Source organism: Bos javanicus, chromosome 5 (assembly GCF_032452875.1).
Source record: "Bos javanicus breed banteng chromosome 5, ARS-OSU_banteng_1.0, whole genome shotgun sequence".
NCBI lineage: Eukaryota > Metazoa > Chordata > Mammalia > Artiodactyla > Bovidae > Bos > Bos javanicus.
The window spans coordinates 101,297,682-101,317,330 of record NC_083872.1 but is presented as its reverse complement, the minus strand read 5'-3'; the positions used below and the strand labels follow the sequence as shown (position 1 = coordinate 101,317,330).

The following is a 19,649-nucleotide window of genomic DNA, read 5'->3' as shown; positions in this document are numbered from 1 at the left end:
TTGTGTAACACTTTGGGATGAGAGAATTAAGTAATAGTTTTTTTCTCTACCTGGTGGTTAGCAACAGACTCAGTGTATAACAAAGTAATGGATGCATGTTCCAAACAGGCACATGGATAAGCCTGTATCCTCTATATAGGTCAGGATGGTATTTTCTTAGTATTAATGATGGGAACAAAATGCTCCATATCTTTATAAAATACATAAACTTTTATTGTAGAATACTGAAAATGATACTTTGAAGAATAAAACAAACATGAAAATCCTGACAAAATTGTTGACAAGACTAAATTAGCAAAGTGAGTAGCACAATGAAATGAAACACTTTCTCAAGGGCAGCTCCCTCTTAGCATCTCTGTCTCCTTGCTCTGCTTTATTTTTCTTGAAAGCGTATAACGTAATTATTGTCTATCTCATCTACAAAAATGTAAGATCCATGACTGCATAGATTTTTTACTTTCTAGTAGTTCACTATTGAGATCCCCAGAATTTAGGCACACAGTAGGCACATCCAGAACTCAGTAGGCACTAAATAAGTATGTGTGGACTGAATGACTTATGCTACTGCTGCTGTTGCTGCTAAGTCGCTTCAGTCGTGTCTGACTCTGTGCGACCCTATAGAAGGCAGCCCACCAGGCTCCCCTTCGCTGCAGGCATTTCAATACTGAAACATTATCACAGATTGAGAGGAACTCTTGTTCTAACCCAGGTCTGCTCCTAAATACCTGAAAGCGCCTGGTTTATTATTAACAAACTAGTAGAATCTTCTGCCTTATCTATCCACTGAGGTTGTTGTAATTTAAAAAAATTTTGAGAACTATGAAATTATGTTATATAAGCTTAACACATTAATTTAATTTGCCCACATATTTCTTGCTTCCACTATGCATTTAAAATTTCCTTTAGAAGTATCTTAAGATTTTTAATTAAATACCGTTGGAAGGACCAAAAAGTCCTTTACTTATAAGTTTCTCTTGTAGGGAAGAAAAAACATAACTTTCCCTTTATAAAATTTTGATAGTAAAAAAACCTTCAGTAAGAGGTATTCCAATTGGCCTCATTGAAAATTTGAAGAAATGGGCAAACTACTATTAGGACATATTAAGTAGTTTCTTGTTATTACACTCAGCACATTCTTTTGTTATTTTTCCTATTAGCCCAATATTTTATTTCATTTAATTTATTTATCTATGTATTATTTTCTTTTTTAGTATTTATTTGGCTGCATTGGGTCTTAGTTGCACATGAGGGAATCTAGTTTCCTGACCAGGGATCAAACCCCAGACCCCTGCTTTGGGAGGTTGGAGTTTAGCCACTGGACCACCAGGGAAGTCCCCTAACTCAATATTTTAAAAGGTTTCACTTATTAATGTCGTTTGTCACACAGCAATTAATTTTTCCTAATTTGTATTCATCAGAGAAAATATAGCTCTTCCTTCAGAAACTGTGTTCATCTTGGAAAATGCAATGTTACAACAGATACAATTCTTTTTTTTAAATTTAAATTTATTTATTTTAATTGGAGGCTAATTACAATATTGTATTGGTTCTGCCACACATCAACATGAATCCGCCACGGGTGTACACGTGTTCCCCATTCCGAACCCCCTCCCACCTCCCTCCCCGTACCATCCCTCCGGGTCATCCCAGTGCACTAGCCCCAAGGATCCTGTGATACAATTCTTATAAAAATTTGATATTTCATTTAGCCTGTGCAGTCTTAGTGCCCGTATATGTACCACTTATGTTAAGACTTTTTGAAATATTGAAACTAGTTTGAAAATTCTTATTATTGGGTTCATAAAGCTCTTCAATATCAGGGATTTTGGATGGTACATCATTTATACCTATATATTCATATGTATTATCTTCCTTACCAAAAAAAAAAGGTGCACATGAAAGAGCTCAAAATGATTAACTCCTAGATAAATATAAGTTTAATAGAACCCACCCCACTCTCCTTGCTCTGAGTTGCCCGTGGGGCCCTTCCTGGCCCCTGGGGCTCACAGAACTCACCGTGGCTGCTGAGAGCTCAGCTTCGGGCCTCATGAGCAGCACACTTTGGTCCACGGCGCGGAGGGCGCAGAGGGACTGAGGGGAAGCGGTGACTCGAAGGTGGGCCTGGGAGGCCGGGAAACTTTGTCCGGGGCTGAAGTTCAAACCCACCTGTGGAATTGGGGACAAAGTCAGAAGAAGAAATTTCCTGATTGATCCATGGATTCACCAGCCTTTCCTGGCTGTTCCTCAAATTTGGTGCAAAATCACTTTGACTTTGTTGATGTTTGGCGCCACGTGAGTCTTGAGGCCTTTGATTCCCTATGTGTCACTCTGATATTCATCAGTTGAGCCATTATAGTGATATCTATTTTTATAAGTTATTAAATTTGAGACTCCACTGTCCACCTTTGATACATGATGAGGTGTTCATTAACTGTGGCTAGAATGCAAATGGTTCTAGACACTCTTGTATTTTTCTTTGGCTCTTTTGTAGTCTTAAAACTTGGTTGCATATTTCCCAACACTTCACCATAAAAGAAGGGAACAAGGTACTGTGAACTGGGTAAGAGATAATGCATGGGGATTTTGTGCTAGGAGTCAAGTGACATGGCTTCTTTCTTTCTTTTTTTAAATTGTGGTATAGTTCCTTTACAATGTTGTGTTAGAGTCTGTTGTGCAATGAAGTGAATCACCTATATGTATACATATATCCCTTCCCTCGTGTACCTCGCTCCCATCCTCCTCCTCCAACACCCATCCTGGTCATCACAGAGCACCAAGCTGAGCTCTCTGTACCTTACAGAAGCTTCCCACTATCTGTTTTACACATGCTAGCGCGTATACATCAATCCTAATCTCCCAATTCATCCCACCCTCATTACCCCCTCCTTGTTCACACATCTGTCCTCTACATCTGCAAATCTCTATTCTTGCCCTGCAAATAGTTCATCTGTACCATTTTCCTAGATTTCAAAAATATGTGTTAATATATGATATTTGTTTTTCTCTTGACGTGGCTTCTTAGTGTGATCTGCCATTACCTTGCTGAAAATTTCTGGAGAATTCATTTAACCCCTTTGACCCCAATGCGCAAGTGTAGAAAATAATTGATAGTGATAGTAACTTCTAGTTTTAAATGTTGAAAATTTTACCATATAAAACACTCACCTTGTTGTCCAGACAGTGTTCAACTTCATATCTTGCAGAATCCCCTACCACTTCTCCGTCAGGTAAAATGGCATAGATGAGCAGCCTAGCGACAGGAGCAATGTCTGACTCCACGGGGACTGACATGGAAAAATGGCCTTGCACTGGAGCACAGAGACAATAAGGAAGTGATCATGGGTTAGAATTCAAGGCTAAAATAATGCTTTTCTGTTGTATCAGTACAAAGTCATTTTAGAAGCCTGGTTTGGCTAATGACTACTAGTAATGTAATGTTATTTAGTCGCTAAGTCCTGTCTGACTCACTGTAACCCCATGAACTTGGTCCCACCAGGCTTCTCTGTCCATGGGAGTTCCCAGGCAAGAATACTGGAGGGGGTTGCCATTTCCTTCTCCAGGGGATCTTCCTGACCCTGGGATCGAAAACAAGTCTCCTGTTTGGCAGGTGATTTCTTTACCACAGAGTCACCAGGGAAGCCCAGCAGATGTAGCAGATATAAGAAATAGTAGATGCAATAAATGGATGACTACCTCTAAGAACTCTGGCTTAAAAAAACTTTATCAAAGTCTTCTCGTCTCTGAAAATCACAAGATGGTTTCTCCCCAGGTTTAAGCTTGAGTTAAGCTTGAGTTCATCTGTATAAAATTCTGATGTTATCTAAGGATGTGGAGACATCTGCTTGGCTTCCATTTGATCTAGACTTCACAGTGGAGAAGGAAATAGAACTTGAAGTTGTGAGATATAATAGTAAGAGTTTAATGCGTTGTGTTTACCCTTATATCCTCTAACTTTCTATGAACCAAATATTCTATTTTTTCTTCTTAAGAGGAGTACTGAGCTCCTTTGAAAGTTGTTTTTTGACACATACATAGATTTGTTTGGAGAAGGCAATGGCACCCCACTCCAGTACTCCTGCCTAGAAAATCCCATGGATGGAGGAGCCTGGAAAGCTGCAGTCCATGGGGTCGCTGAGGGTCAGACACGACTGAGTGACTTCACTTTCACTTTTCACTTTCATGCACTGGAGAAGGAAATGGCAACCCACTCCAGTGTTCTTGCCTGGAGAATCCCAGGGACGGGGAAGCCTGCTGGGCTGCCATCTATGGGGTCGCACAGAGTTGGACACAACTGAAGTGGTTTAGCTTAGCAAATAGATTTGTTAGAAGTTACATTAAGCTTCTCTAAGTCTACTGTAGCGCTTCTACGTTGCTACAAAGAAGCAACAAAAGAGTAGTTCACTGATAATTTTCTAGTAAGGGATCTTTTAGATTCCCTTGGGCTGCCGTCTATGGGGTCGCACAGAGTTGGACACGACTGCAGCGACTTAGCCACTTTATGTAAGCGAAAAGTTCAGAGATTATATTGTTTCATATATGTTCCTGTGGAAAGACCAATTCAATGTTGGAAAAACTCAATTTATCTCTTCATAAATCATAAATATCTTCAAAAGGGAAATATAATGTGAAAATATAAATAACTCAGCACAGGACCCAATATATGAGACACTGCAAAGTTTTAGCTTCTTTCCATTGTCTAAAACAATTTTGAAATGTCGTTTTGAGAAGGTTCATGAGTATTTATTTTGGGAAATTTGGAATAAGCATAGATTATGAACCAACTCAACATTTTAAATCTGAACAGATTAACCTGAAGGAAAAGAAAATATTTGATAAAGGGTTTTTTAATCGCTTTCCCCTTTCAAATTTTTTTTTTCTTTTAAAGATTTTTTTTTTGGGGATGCTTACCATTTTTGATGTCTTTATTGAGTATGTTACAATATTGCTTTTGTTTTATGCTTTGGTTTTTTTTGGCCATGAGGCATGTGGAATCTTTGTTCCCTGATCAGGGATGAAACCTAAACCCTCCACATTGGAAGCATGGAGTCTTAACCACTAGACTGCCAGATAAGTCTCCCTTTTCAGCTTTTTTCTGAGGGTAAGATGAACAGTCTCTCTCTATTTGAGACTATTCCTGGTATTTTTGCAGCATAAGGCTGCATGTGACAGAGGAAGGCAAGCATGAGGAATTATAGAAATACTCACTGTCTCCCTGCTCCACGGGCAGTGTGTGAGTCCCAGATCGGACAATGCCTCCTTTTGCCATTATCTGCAAACAAGGAAATGAAAAGGGATTTAATTTGCCTGAAAGAGCTCTTAGCTGAAGTTCTTGCCCTCCATGTAATATGCCTGTTTCATTAAGCCGCTACTGGCAATAATTAGATTGGAGAGAAGTCAAACTTTCAAAAGGAACGTGCATAAGAGGTCAAAGAAGTGATATGTAAAAGTGGAAGTTGCTCAGTCATGTCCGACTCTATGAGACCCCATGGACTGTAGCCTGCCAGACTTCTCTGTCCATGGAATTCTCCAGGCAAGAAGACTGGAGTGGGTTGCCATGCCCTCCTCCAGGGGATCTTCCTGACCTAGGGATCAAACCTGGGTCTCCCGCATTGCAGACAGATTCTTTACCATCTGAGCCTTCAGGGAAGGAATGTAAAGAGCTTCATAAATGCTTGCCCACACAGTGCTTTTATCTACAGACAGTGAAGGTGGCCCTCCTTCTCACCAGGTAATAGAACACGAGCTCCTTTAGATCCTTTAGGACCTGTCCCTTCAGCACATAATGTGCTTGGACTGTCTGAGTTTTGCCACAGGGCAGTTCACGAGGCAAGGGCTCCAGGTAGACAAAGCTGTTGCTTCGGGAGAACACAAGATTAGCACTGTGATAAGCGTCTTGATGCTCTTCTGACAGCCACTGGTAGCCGTAACAGGGGCTGTGATCCTTGTATTTGACCTGATGAATTAGAAAACCAGTATTAGCTTATAGATTATATATCAGAGAGAATGGCAGTGTGCTCACAGAATTGGTTTAGTTTAGTATCCTACCTTAACTAGTGTACCTAGAAATCTTTTGCTCCACACTAAAAAGTGAGAGAGAAGTGTCCCTTATTTTGTTTTATCTATATTGCAGACCCTTTACATGGCAGAGGCTTCCTGGGTTGGTATTTATACTTCTGAAGAGCATATGAGGAGGCATCCTTGACTCTGATTAGCTCCCTTGCGTTTCTGTAGCCACTTTATGTATTCAGACAGAGATACTGGAGCTATGAAACCTCACTGAGGAGACTAACTGATTCTCAGAAACTGAAGAATTGCATTTCGGAGAGGAGATGCCTCATTTAGGATGGGTTTCAAATGGATACTATGAATAAATGTAATATTGCAAACTTAGACGTCTGAGAACACTTTCTGTAACTAGCATTTGTTCAAGAGTTGAGTTTATGTTTGTTTATGTTCAGTCACTCAGTCATGTCTGACTCTTTGTGACCCCATGGACTGCAGCACGCCAGGCCTCCCTGTCCTTCACCATCTCCCAGAGCTTGCTCAAACTCATGTCTATCGAGTCAGTGATGCCATCCAACCATCTCATCCTCTGTCGTCCCCTTCTCCTCCTGCCTTCAATCTTTCCCAGCATCAGGGTCTTTTCCAATGAGTCGGCTCTTCATATCAGGTGGCCAAAGTATTGGAGCTTCAGCTTCAGCACCAGTCCTTCCAGTGAATATTCAGGGTTGATTTCCTTTAGGATGGACTGGTTTGATTTCTTTGCTGTCCAGGGGACTCTCAAGAGTCTTCTATAGCACCACAATTTGAAAGCATCAATTCTTTGAGTGAAGTAATTGATGCCTGCCTCTCCCAGGCTGTCTTAGGCTCCATGTGTCGAAACCCCACCCCCCACCGCCACCACTTTAACCACAACTCTGTGCTGCCTCCTTTTTAATAAACTGTTTCAAAATTGACCTAAAATTAGTTTCTAATTTCTCATTTTTTCCCTGTCTTCTTTAAGACTAAACACAACTTGGAAATGCCATCACTTTCGGTTGCAACCCTTTTTCCTAAGACTTCTTCATGTCATTGGTAACTTCCTTACAGACTTACCCTGATACTGAGGGAGGTGCCCTTGATTTTGGTGGTGGTGATGGAGAACTGTGCCAGGCCGTGCTCATCAGTGGTGGTGTTAGAGTTGTGGTTGGCTTCATTTGCTGTGATGAAGATGACTTTATTTGGCATGGGGACACCTTTCCCGTCCACTAGGAGCACCTGAAGATTAAAAGCTGTAGATCAGTTTTGTGGCTAATATCCAACAGGCAGCAAACATTCATTTTAGCACAGATATTTATTGTGTCTAATATGTTGAAGGTGGTTCCAGGCATTGAGGCTACAGCAGTGAACAAAACAAAGTTCCTTCTGTCTTTGAGCATCCAGTCCAGGAAAAAAGATAGCTGCTAAATAAATGTGTAAGTAATGGGTTTCCCTGGTAGCTAGGCTTCCCTGGTGGTTCAGTGGCAAACAGCCCGCCTGCTAATGAAGAAGACGTGGGTTCGATTCCTGGGTCAGGAAGATCCCCTGGAGAAGAAAATGGCAACCCACTCCAGTATTCTTGCCTGGAGAACTCCATGGACAAAGGAGCCTGGTGCACTATAGTCCATGGGGTCACAGAGTCATACACGACTGAGAAACTAGCACTTTCAATTTCAACAAAATCTGAGTTTGCCAATGAAATGCCAGTTGCATGTATGAAGACCAGAACACCAAAATTCTTTCTCTTTTGATTAGAAATGGGACTAATGGGATAGTTATTTAGCAGGAATAAAATCTCAAAAAGTACAATATATCTCTGAGAAATCTGAAAAAGTGAACTTTCATTTTAGGAAGTGACCAAAGTTTCTGAACATGTGTGCTGTCATAACAAAATCAAAACATTCTAAAATTTATTCCACCACTCCTCTATAGCCTGATCCTTCTGTTTTTTACACTCTCCACAGCTGACACAACGTTTCTATTGAAGACGAGATGCATGGTGATTATACTTGGAGGTACATATGACTGTCATCTTAGACTTCCGTAGTCTGAAAACTCCATTAGTATTTTTACATATAATAGAAAAATAACAGGAGAAGTTTTTTTTTTTTTTTTTTGTAGATTTGAGAGAAGAATTTGTATCTTTAAAATCTGGTGAAAGTGAAAGTATTAGTCACTCAGTCATGTCTGACTCTTTGCAACCCCATGGATTGTAGCCCGCCAGGCTCCTCTGTCCATGAAATTCTCTAGGCAAGAATACTGGAGTGGGTTGCCATTCTCTTTTCCAGAGTATATTCCTGATCCAGAGATCAAACCCGGTTCTCTTGCATTGCAGGCAGATGCTTTATCTTCTGAGCCACCTAAGCAAATATTTTATAATATTTCATAACTCCAGGGGATCTTCCCAACCCAGGGATTGAACCTGGGTCTCTTGCATCTCCTACATTGGCAGGTAGATTCTTTACCACTGGCACCACCTGGAAGGGTAAACCTTAAATAGCAGTATTTTATCCCTCTGTGTAGTGTTTTTAAAATATACTTGCTATTATAGAAAGAGTAATATAAATACAAAATCCATGAAAGAAACAACAGGTACAGTGATTGCCATGTGCTCAGTCATGTCCAACTCTTTGCAACTCCATGGACTGTAGCCTGGCAGGCTCCTCTGTCCATGGGATTCTCTAGGCAGGAATACTGGAGTGGGTTGTTATTTTCTCCTCCAGGGAATCTTCCTGACTCAGAAATCTAACCCCGATCTCCTTCTGCATTGCAGGTGGATTCTTTACCTGCTGAGCCATCGGAAAACAGTAGAACCTCTTATACTTCAAAATAAAAATAAAAGCCACCTACCCATCATTTCCATACAAAATTAATGTTGGAAAGATAATGTAATTGGCCAGCATGAATTTTGAGATGCTTATGGAAAAATATAAAAATCTGAGACTGTATGGTAAGCCATGGGAAAGAGTTTGAATGGTAACACACAGGGCTGTTTTAAAAACCTTCTAATTTTAGCGTGGTTTTTATAGATTTGATATACAAATTTACCAAGGAACAAATCTATTTTATGCAGTTTTATACCTTTGACTAGGGGCTTCCCAGATGGTGCTAGTGGTAAAGAACCCCCCTGCCAGTGCAGGAGACATAAGAGATGTAGGTTCGATCCCTGGGTTGGGAAGATCCCATGGAGGAGGGCATGGCAATCCACTCTAGTATTCTTGTCTGGAGAATCCCCATGGAGAGAGGAGCCTGGCAGGTTACAGTCCATAGGGTCTCAAAGAATTGGACACAACTGAAGCGACTGAGCACACACTCACGCATGATTTTGATTATACTAATCAATGGATAATACCAGCCAAATGTGGTTTTAGCAGAATATGTTGTGTGTATTAGGGGAGACTATGGTTTGACACGTGAATTGAAAAATACTTCACCTTCCCCGTGAAAGGAATTCCTCGTCTAAGGTTTGAGTCCACTGTGACAAATGAGAGTTTGGTGATGGTTGTTGTTATTTCAGTGGCCCCCTTTCCAGTTAATTCCACCTCTGAAAAAGACGGAAAAAATACATTCTCATTTGGAAGGATTTTCTCCCTGAACTTACACCACCACCTCCCTTTCATAATTTGGCAAAGGAACTAAATCAGTGTCCGTTGTTCTTTTCCCATACCCAGGAGGTATACACACCTGTTCCTTCTTCTTGGATCTTGGCTTCCACTTCGATTTTCATTTCAAACTCTTGTCTCTTCATCTGGAAGATCTTGGTGTTTACTTGCTGAGAGAAGCAGCCCTCATTGTTCAGCTAGGAGGGGATGAAATAAAACACATAAACGTAAGACTAGACAAATGAGTGGTCAGGCAGTCTGGAGGGATTTTTTTTTTTTTTTTGAGGCAACAAGACTTAGGAACTTTGCATAATAAAAACACAATAAATATTCTCTAGGAATTAATTATTATTACATCTCACAACAGTCTCTGCCTTATAACTGACAGGTGTATTCCTTAGTACCTGATAACCTCTAGAATGAATGAGGTATAGAAATTTAAACCGTTAAAATTGGAGTTTGATCCCTGGGTCAGGAAGATGCCCTGGAGAAGGAAATGGCAACTCAGTTCAGGACCCTTGCCAGGGAAATCCCATGGACAGAGAAGCCTGGTGGGCTATAGTCCATGGGGTTCCGAGAGTCAGACTCAACTGAGAAACCAAACAATAACAACAATCTTACTGCAGGAGGCAGCTAACTCTTCACTGAAATCTGGCTTCCCTTAGTTTACAGCTGTGGCTGGGAGGTAGCTGCCCATGTGGGGACTGTATTTCCTCCCTTCCTGACATCTAGGTGGGGCCATGTGACAAGCTCTTGCTCAAAGAAAGAGGGAAGAACTGAAGCCCTTCTCAGCCAAGGTGGTTAAGATGGGTATATTCTGTCTCCTTCCTTCCTGCAGATACTCAAAGGGGTTTTAGATACCAGGTTCTGGGTCCCTGGTGCACAAAGAATACCTACAATTGACAAGAAATAATTCCTATTAGGCTAAGTCACTGATTTTTATCAATAAAAACTACTATAGCTAGCATAGAATTATTTTATAGATTGGTCTGTTCTTGCTTGAATTGTCACCATGCTATAACTCACTACTTGTCAATGGTGCTTAGGCTGTTAGTCCTTAGGAGTGGCTTCCCACGTACCTGTCCACTGAACTTCTCACAGACAGCATTGGATTCTTCACCATAACAATTAGAAGGGTTCCTGTACTTTCTGCACATGTTCATAGTCACACGTCCTGGGACAGGCTTCCCATAAGTGTATCTGTCATAAAAGCATTGCCACAAGGATCAAATCAGACATTGAACACCCTCATTTTTGACCTGTTTATATTTCCCCTTTAGCTATAGCATATTTTTACTCTATGTATTTCCTTCTAACTTCTGCAGGGCTCATGTAGTGTTGAGGGCAAGTAAACTAACTGGTTTGAGCTCCCTAACATACATACAGCAAATTCCCACTGGCTATCTATTTTATATATGGTAATGTAATTGTTTCCATGCTGCTCTCTCAATTTGTCCCACCCTCTCCTTCTCCCACTGGGTCCACAAGTCTGTTAAAACCTTCTCTTTTAGAAATTTACAGTGCAGTGTGCTGAAATTTACTACCATCTTCTTTTACCATGTCTTTTTCCCCCCTGATATCTAATTTTCAGTTTCATCTTTTAAAAAATATTTTTCTTATTGTCAAAGCTGCACCAGATCTTAAGAGAAACAACCATACCAACAAAACAAAGATAAGCAATGAGTGGTTTCAATTCTACATGGGAATATAAACTATTAACATGATGGTGTCTTTCCTTCTGTCATCCTCTCCCTATGGGCAGCTATCTCTGTTTATGTTGAATTTTACTTGTTTACTTTTTACAAAAACTGTGGTGTTTAAACGGTGGTGTTGGAGAAGACCCTTGAGAGTCCCTTGGACTGCAAGGAGATCCAACCAGTCTATCCTAAAGGAAATCAGTCCTGAATATTCATTGGAAGGACTGATGTTGAAGCTGAAACTCCAATACTTTGGCCACCTGATGTGAAGAGTTGACTCATTGGAAAAGACCCTGATGCTGGGAAAGATTGAAGGCAGGAAGAGAAGGGGACAACAGAGGATGAAATGGTTGGATGGCATCACCGACTCAATGGACATGAGTTTGAGTAAACTCTGGGAGTGGGTGATGGACAGGGAGGCCTGGCATACTGCAGTCCATGGGGTTGCAGAGTTGGACACGACTGAGCGACTGAACTGAGCTTTTTACAAAAATGGGATCGTGCCATAAATATGTCATTGGTAATTGCTGTGGTTTTGAGAGTGTTTTCTTCCCAATTTAAATATCCTCAGGACTTCCCAGATGGTATAGTGGTTAAGAATCCACTTTCTAGACATACAGATGGCTAACAAATACATGAAAATATGCTCAACATTGCTCATTATTAGAGAAATGCAACTCAGAACTACAGTGAGGTATCACCTCATTTTGGTCAGAATGGCCATCATCACAAAATCTACAAACAATAAAAGCTGGAGAGGGTATAGGGAAAAGGGAACCCTCTTCCACTGTTGGTGGAAATGAAAATTGATACAGCCACTATGGAGAACATTATGGAGATTCCTCAAAAAACTAGTTATAAAACTATCATGTGACCCAACAATCCCACTACAAGGCATATAACCTGAGGAAACCACAAATGAAAAAGACACGTATACCCAGTGTTCACTGCAGCACCATTTACAAAAGCCAGGACACGGAAGCAACCTAGATGTCCATCGGCAGATGAATGGGTAAAAAATCTGTGGTGCATATATACAATTCAATATTACTCAGCCATAAAAAGGAACACATTTGAGTTTTATATATATCCTTTTCCTATTATACAGAGTGAAGTAAGTCAGGAAGAGAAAAATAAATATCACATGTTAATGCATATATACAAAATCTAGAAAGGTGCTACTGATAAACCTATTTGCAGGGCAACAAAGGAGATGCAGGCATAGAGAACAGATTTGTGGACCTAGTTGGGGAAGGAGAGTGTGGGACAAATTGAGAGAGTAGCATGGCAACAATTACATTACCATATATAAAATAGATAGCCAGTGGGAATTTGCTGTATGACTTAGAGAGCTCAAACTAGTACTCTGACAACCTAGAGGGGTGGGATGGGGTGGGAGGTGGAAGGGAGATTCAAGAGGGAGGAGACACATGTAAACTGATGGCTGATTTATGCTGATGTATGGCAAAAACCAGCATAATTTGTATAGCAATTATTCTCCAGTTAAAAATAAGTAAATTAAAAAAATAGAATCTGCCTTCTAATGCAGGCAGGGTTCCCTGGTCAGGGAACTAAAATCCCACATGCCTCAGGGCAGCTAAACCTGTATGCCAAAACTACAGAAACCTGCAACGAAGGCCCAGTGCAGCCAAAATTAAAAAAAAAAAAAAAATCCTCTATCTCTGTATTTGTAAGAGTATTGGTTCATTAGCTCTGTGGATCAGGAGCTTGGTGGCCTTCCTCTGAGAGAGTGCTGGAAGGGACTGAAGAGGGACCCAGCTAAACAGCTGCTGCTGCTGCTGCTAAGTCGCTTCAGTCATGTCTGACTCTGTGCAATCCCATAGACAGCAGCCCACCAGGCTCCCCCGTCCCTGGGACTCTCTAGGCAAGAACACTGGAGTGGGTTGCCATTTCCTTCTTCAATGCATGAAAGTGAAAAGTGAAAGTGAAGTCGCTCAGTCGTGCCTGACTCTCAGCAACCCCATGGACGTAGCCCACCAGGCTCCTCCGTCCATGGCTCCTCCGTCCATGGGATTTTCCAGGCAAGAGTACTGGAGTGGGGTGCCATTGCCTTCTCCGGCGAAACAGCTAGTATATTACAAGTGTGGTCTTTAGGCGGGACTTGTTTCTTCACTGCCTGTTCTTTCTGTTACTGCTGCTGCTGGGCTGGCTACTGGAGATGGGAGCATAAGATCCTAGTAACATTAATTCTCAAGGTTGGAAAAGCGTGACTGAGAGACCATGTCCAGTCTCATCAGTGACAATGGCAGTGCCAAGAAGTATGTGACCTGCCTTAGGTAGATGGATGAGTTAGATGAGATTTCTGTAACACGCTTATCTTTACAAATTCTGAATCTAAGTTATTTTTCCACTATGTCTGCAAGGTCAGGTAAATGATCTGTTGATGATTGACTTTCCTGTACAACCTGGTAGAGTGAAAGTCACTTCCCTTCAACACTCTCTTATTTGTGTGCCTATGTGTGCGCGAGTAGCTTTATTACTTTCAGAATCAACCCTACTAGCATAGCTTCTCTAGAAACAGTTGCCTATCCCATGATAGTTACAATAATTCTGGTAAGGACAGGAAAGAAATTAAGAAGGAAAATAGAAAAGCAACAGGAAAGTTCTAGAGATGGGAATGTTCCCATGTATTTAAGGTGTTTGTGAAGCACTCCTCATAGACAAACTAGCAAGATATCCCAAAGGGTGAGTCTCTTTTAAATAATACACCCACCCCAAAAGAAGATTTTTGGAAAGTATAAACTCACAGGCCGCACACGGACACTTTCACCTCTTCTTCCAAGATGGTGATTATCTTTGGCATTCTTACTTGTACTTCAAACTTAGGAAGCACTGTTGATTGGAGAAAAGGAAGTTGATGATTGGTTTTCAACTTTTGGGGAATTGGCATTTCCAGATTCTCAATAATAATTCCCTGATAATATTTTAGGGCCCTGAAAAGGTAGCCCTCTTCTCCAGTATATTCACCTTCCTTTCAACTGGAGATCTTGGTTAAAGGACTGTGATGGATCAATGTAATCCTGGTGAATTATGGGAGACCCCACTAGACTATGAATGTTTTACATTTTTTAAGGTTAAAATTGTTACAAAAAAGGCTATATGGCATCCTATTCACAAATCCCTGATAGTCCTCACTGGATTTAGATATAATTTGGTCCACTCCAAGTCTAATCTCACCCATGGGAAATAGGAGGATTCCAAAGAAACTTGAATTCTAGGCCTTAGAAGTTCAAATATGAAAAAAAGAACTGCTTGGTGATTTTTCTTAATGGCATACCGAATTCCTCCACGGTGAAGGGATGCTCTGCAGTCCCACCTGATCCCTTCTGTACCACCACCTTATAGGAGCCCTGAAAGGGCTCTGATGAGAGGGGTAAGGTCAACTGCTGGAGGCCATTCTCTACCTCGAGGTTCTGCCACTGTGCGATGCGATTTCCTTTGGGGTCCTACAGGCACAATAATCGTAATTTACAAAAGAGCCTAGGGTGTTAGACAGTACAGGAAATCAATGGGGACTCCGATGTTATCCACAAAGAGGAATTCTGATGTTATCCACAAAGAGGGGTGGGAGGAGATGACTTGGAACAAACCAGTGTTACATGAATTTGAAGGCTTCTCCCTTAATGATAAATTTCTGAAATACTGTAAGAATCTCTTAAATAAGAACATTTCCCCTAAGTTTATTATAATTATGGAATGTTTCACGTTGCTTACCTCAACATATACTAGTGGAACCTGAAAGACAAAAGGATAGTCAGCAGTTTAGAACTGTTCTCACATAGCCTCAATTCTGATTTATAAGCAAAATAGTTTTATGCAGATTAGTTTTATCTGTAGTAAAACACAGAAAAATTCTAGATTAAGTTTTGTAGAAGTTTAATCCATTACAAGGAATTAATGAGTAATGTTAAGTACTTACTGGACTGTCAGCAACAAATGCATGTGTGCCATTCATTAGGAATGGTATTTACTAATATTACTTAAATGCTTATAGCACCCCAGTGAAGAACATTCCTTTGTTATGCTATTTTACAGATTGAGAAATAAACACCAATGAAACAATGAGTAAACATGTTCAGATCCAAATATGAGGTGGACCACAGAATTCTTAAGTAGTTCTAAGAATAAGAAGGAGTGGGAATAAATCCTCTACTATTAATGCATATTCATTTTAAAAACTTGGGGCTGGTGCACTGGGACGACCCAGAGGGCTGGTATGGGGAGGGAGGAGGGAGGAGGGTTCAGGATGGGGAGCACATGTATGCCTGTGGTGGATTCATTTTGATGTTTGGCAAAGCTAATACAATTATGTAAGGTTTAAAAATAAAATAAAATTAAAAAAAAAACAACAACTGATATTTATTAAGTGCCTACCAGGTGCCGTGTATAATCCTAGTGTAAAGAACCCACCTACCAATGCAGGAGATGTAAGAGATGTGGGTTCGAGCCCTGGAGGAGGGCATGGCAACCCACTCCAGTATTCTTGCCTGGAGAATGCCATGGACAAAGGAGCCTGGCAGGCTATAGTTCATGGGGTCTCATAGAGTCGGACACTACTGAAGTGACTTAGTATGCACATTAAGTGCCTACCAAGTGCTGTGTATCATCCTAGGTGCTATAAATACAGCAATCCACAAAAGAGCAATAGATCTGTGTCTCATGGAGCTTGCATTCTAATAGGGATGGATATATGAAAAACAGACATATATGCAATATATATTTTTGATATGTATAGATATACATTTGATATATATGTTTGGTGTATGAGATACACATATTTGACATATATATTTAAGTTATATATATATATATATGTTTGAAGTAGTGTCAAGAAATGAAAATAAAGCAGAGTTCAGCTGACAGAGTGATGGAAGAAGTGTTTAATTTTAGATAGAAAAGTGTAAGTAGAAACCAGGAGACCCATTTCAAGGCTACTGCAATAGTGTCATTTAGAGGTGATATTGGTGAGAACAAAATTGTAGCAATTCAGGTGGTAAAGCACAGTCTGGATACATTTTAAGCTAACATGATTTTCTGATAAAATAGGATGTGGCTGTAAGAGAAAAAGATGAAGGATTATGCCTTAATCTTTTGCTTTAGGAGCCAGAAGGAAAAAATTGCTCCCTCCCCGCCAGTCCTCCCTGCTCCTTCTGCCAACCCCCTCCCCCATTCCCACCCCATTCCCCAGCAGAGATGGATTTAATCAGGATCAGCAGGGAATTGCAACCCCCCATGGCCTGGGAAAGCGAGTGTTTTTAAGAGGGGAAAAGGAAGTTGGGAGGGGGAGGGACTATAGTAAACAGAGTCTGTGGCTTTTAATTGAAAAGTGTCTCTTTCCAAGATTAAAAAAAAATGTGGTTGAGGACTAGATTTGGGAGAGAAAAATTAAGACTTTGGTTTCTTGTCTACATCAAAATTGAGCGTTAGTCTTGAGGAACAAACATCGATTATACTCTCCTTCCCTTATAGGAGAGGTTTTGGTAGGTGTGTTTAGAAAAATTTTGGATCTTTGAAAAGTTATTTAAACCTAAGTTTTTTGACAGTTTATTTATTTAGTGTATCTTTCTAGTTTGCCTAACTGAGAATTTTTCAAAGAGTAAGTTTAATTGTGTGACAATCAAGTACCAGTAACAAGAAAGAATCAACAACTCTCTTGACCCAGGGTACTGTTTTAAATGAGGATTTTGCACAATGGCCATGCCAGAAAATATTGTTATCAGCAGATTCTTCCTTTCTCTGGCCCTCCTCCAACACCAAAAACAGACTCCAAGCCTGTTTATACAGATAATAATAATTCTAGATAGATATTAGGAGACTTACCAACTCATTCAGGGGGTGAAAGCTTTCGTCCAACAAGACAATACGAAATTTCACTGAAATAGAAATATTTTCCGTGAGGCCCAGAAACCTTAGGCCAGGTCCGTAGGTTAGTAAGACAAGCTATTAAGGAACCAGAATTCCTTTGACTGGGAAACATGCAAGAGAGGAAGATCTTTCTTTTGGGAAGTTGTCCTGACTATAGGCCTCTGTACCTGTCTGCTCTGGTTTATAGATGGGTTTGTCTGTCTGGACAAAGACCAGACTCTCTTCGTTTTTAACCAACACTGTGGTCCGCTTCTTGAATTCTTGGGTTGGTCCTTTCACTTGGATGGTAAGGAACATTACCTCTTGACTGGTTGGAGATCTTGGGAGCTGAAATAGAAGAGAGACCCTGAAAACCCACTCATTTCCCAAGTTTCCTCTCCAAGTCCCTCTCCTACTTCTCCCTAGGGGTCTTGCCCCTTTTAATTTCACTGGCCCATTCTCATCGGAGAAAGCTGTCATGGACAGAAATTCATGGACAGGATGACCTCTGTCACTTGTGAATGGGAAGACAGAACAAAAGGTGGAGGAAAACATAACAGTGAGTGAGGTCATAAATGAGATTCACATCTCCTTGTAGATCAGCCAGAACAGTTTTTAAAAAATATTTTTGCTCAATTTATTGTTTTTAATTTTTATTTATATTGGAGTATAGTTGATCAACAATTTTGTGTTAGTTTCGGGTGTACAGCAAAGCGATTCAGTTATTCATATACATGTATCTATTCTTTTTCAAGTTCTTTTTCCATTTAGGTTATTGCAGGATATTGAGCAGACTTCCCTATGCTATACAGTAGATCCTTATTGGTTATCTATTTTAAATATGGCAGTGTGTACATGTCAGTCTCAAACTCCCAATCTATCCCTCTGCCGGTAAGTCTGTGAGTCTGTTTCTGTTTTGAAAATACGTTTATTTGTATGATTTTTTTTTAAGATTCCACATGTAAGCGATATTATATGATATTTGTCTTCCTCTGTCTGACTTTCTTCACTTACGCTATGAGAAAGGAAACTGCAATATTTTATTGGCTGGATGCTGTAAGGATTCTATACAACTCTGAAGAGATACTGGCTGTACATTCATGGTGATTTCCACAGTTTCACGCTTAGAAAGAGTATGGGATGATGTGTTCTGTGTTCCAGTCAGCCCACCACTGGGGCTTATGTTGAACATTGGCCTAGTATGTTTTATTAGTCTTTTTTCCATTTTCATTTTAAGGAGAAGTCACACTTTCCCTTTGTCTAGTTTTTACTGTTTTTTTTGGTTTTGTTTTGTTTTGTTAAGAGGAATTTTCTTCAGTCATTAAGCTCATTTTAATATCTCTATAAATATTTGTCTACCGTGGTTGGAAATTCACATGTGGCTTCTTAATTTCTACACTTAGTCGTTACATTTAGATTCCTTCGTGAAGTCCATGCCGGCCTCGCAAAGTCTTATCTTGACTGAATTCTAGATCCCTGTGCTCCTGACCCATAGAAACAAGTGTATTAAGTCAAACTGTCATACTCACAGTGAAGGAGACACAGTGGAATAAGTCCTTCTCTGCCACCACGTCAGTGAAGAGGCTCCTGTTCTCTCTGACGGACTCCAAGGAGGCGCTGACGGTCACCGTCTCATTCAGGTGGCTCAGAAGGAGGCAGCCCTTCTCAGGGGTCTCCGTATGGAGCAGGGAGGGGACCAGCACCATGTATTGCCTGGGGTTGGGGGAGTCCAGTTAAAGGAGAGTGTAGGAGGTGAGGCATTGTTATCAGCAGCACTATTTTCTGCTGTAATTTTTGTTACTATCCTTAGTTCTATGCCAAGAGAAGACATATTGATAAGCAGGAAATTGATCCCTGCCACTGAAAGGCATGCAAGAGAATTATTCTCCTTTCCATAGTCAGTGCCATGTCAGTGAACATTTTACTTGAAGTGAGCCTTAATGAGGAGAACATTTGCAGGCATATCTCATGCTGAGGAATTCAAATCTGAATTCAAATAAAGACATGATAATTATACTTAGTCAAGCTGTCAATCTATTTTACATTAGGATTACTGAGGAAAGCAAGCAATTCTCATGTGAGACATTACAAAAGCCAATCCACTTATAGAACTTTTTGTTGAATACATAGCAAGCCTGTAAAAATGGAATGGCATGTTCTTGTTTTCCACTTTATGGATATGGAACCTGAGGCTTAAAGAAAGTCATTAGTTTAAAGTCTCAGTGTGTTAAGCAACTAATGACATCTTGGTGTGTTACCTAACCCTGAATGTTTGTACATTAAATATTTGTCTTTCAACTCACGGCTGGACAAAAATGGTGTACTCAAGGATGGTCTTCTAAAGATTGAATTTGGAGTCCTGGTAACTCATGAGCAGAAAAGAAACTTTCCCAATACCCTCATATATAATTTTATTGACTCTCAAATTTTCAAACATTTTTGCTCACAATATCCCTAACATAATTCT

The 19,649-nt window shown here is 40.4% G+C and overlaps 1 protein-coding gene across 2 annotated transcripts in view; it reads right to left on the bottom strand.

Moving 5' to 3' along the window:
* The window catches only part of LOC133248160 (alpha-2-macroglobulin), a 72,471-nt gene that overhangs the window by 27,180 nt on the left and 25,642 nt on the right, over positions 1 to 19,649 (bottom strand). For both annotated transcript variants that reach the window (XM_061417959.1, XM_061417960.1), the window contains exons 2-15: positions 18,712 to 18,895; positions 17,371 to 17,530; positions 17,159 to 17,211; positions 15,053 to 15,073; positions 14,616 to 14,784; positions 14,086 to 14,170; positions 10,700 to 10,820; positions 9,703 to 9,817; positions 9,453 to 9,562; positions 7,096 to 7,257; positions 5,726 to 5,953; positions 5,206 to 5,269; positions 3,166 to 3,308; positions 2,017 to 2,166 (exon numbers count right to left, since the gene is read on the bottom strand). In XM_061417959.1, the coding sequence (XP_061273943.1) occupies positions 2,017 to 2,166; positions 3,166 to 3,308; positions 5,206 to 5,269; positions 5,726 to 5,953; positions 7,096 to 7,257; positions 9,453 to 9,562; positions 9,703 to 9,817; positions 10,700 to 10,820; positions 14,086 to 14,170; positions 14,616 to 14,784; positions 15,053 to 15,073; positions 17,159 to 17,211; positions 17,371 to 17,530; positions 18,712 to 18,895 (1,765 nt within the window). The remainder of the gene's footprint in view (positions 1 to 2,016; positions 2,167 to 3,165; positions 3,309 to 5,205; positions 5,270 to 5,725; positions 5,954 to 7,095; positions 7,258 to 9,452; positions 9,563 to 9,702; positions 9,818 to 10,699; positions 10,821 to 14,085; positions 14,171 to 14,615; positions 14,785 to 15,052; positions 15,074 to 17,158; positions 17,212 to 17,370; positions 17,531 to 18,711; positions 18,896 to 19,649) is intronic.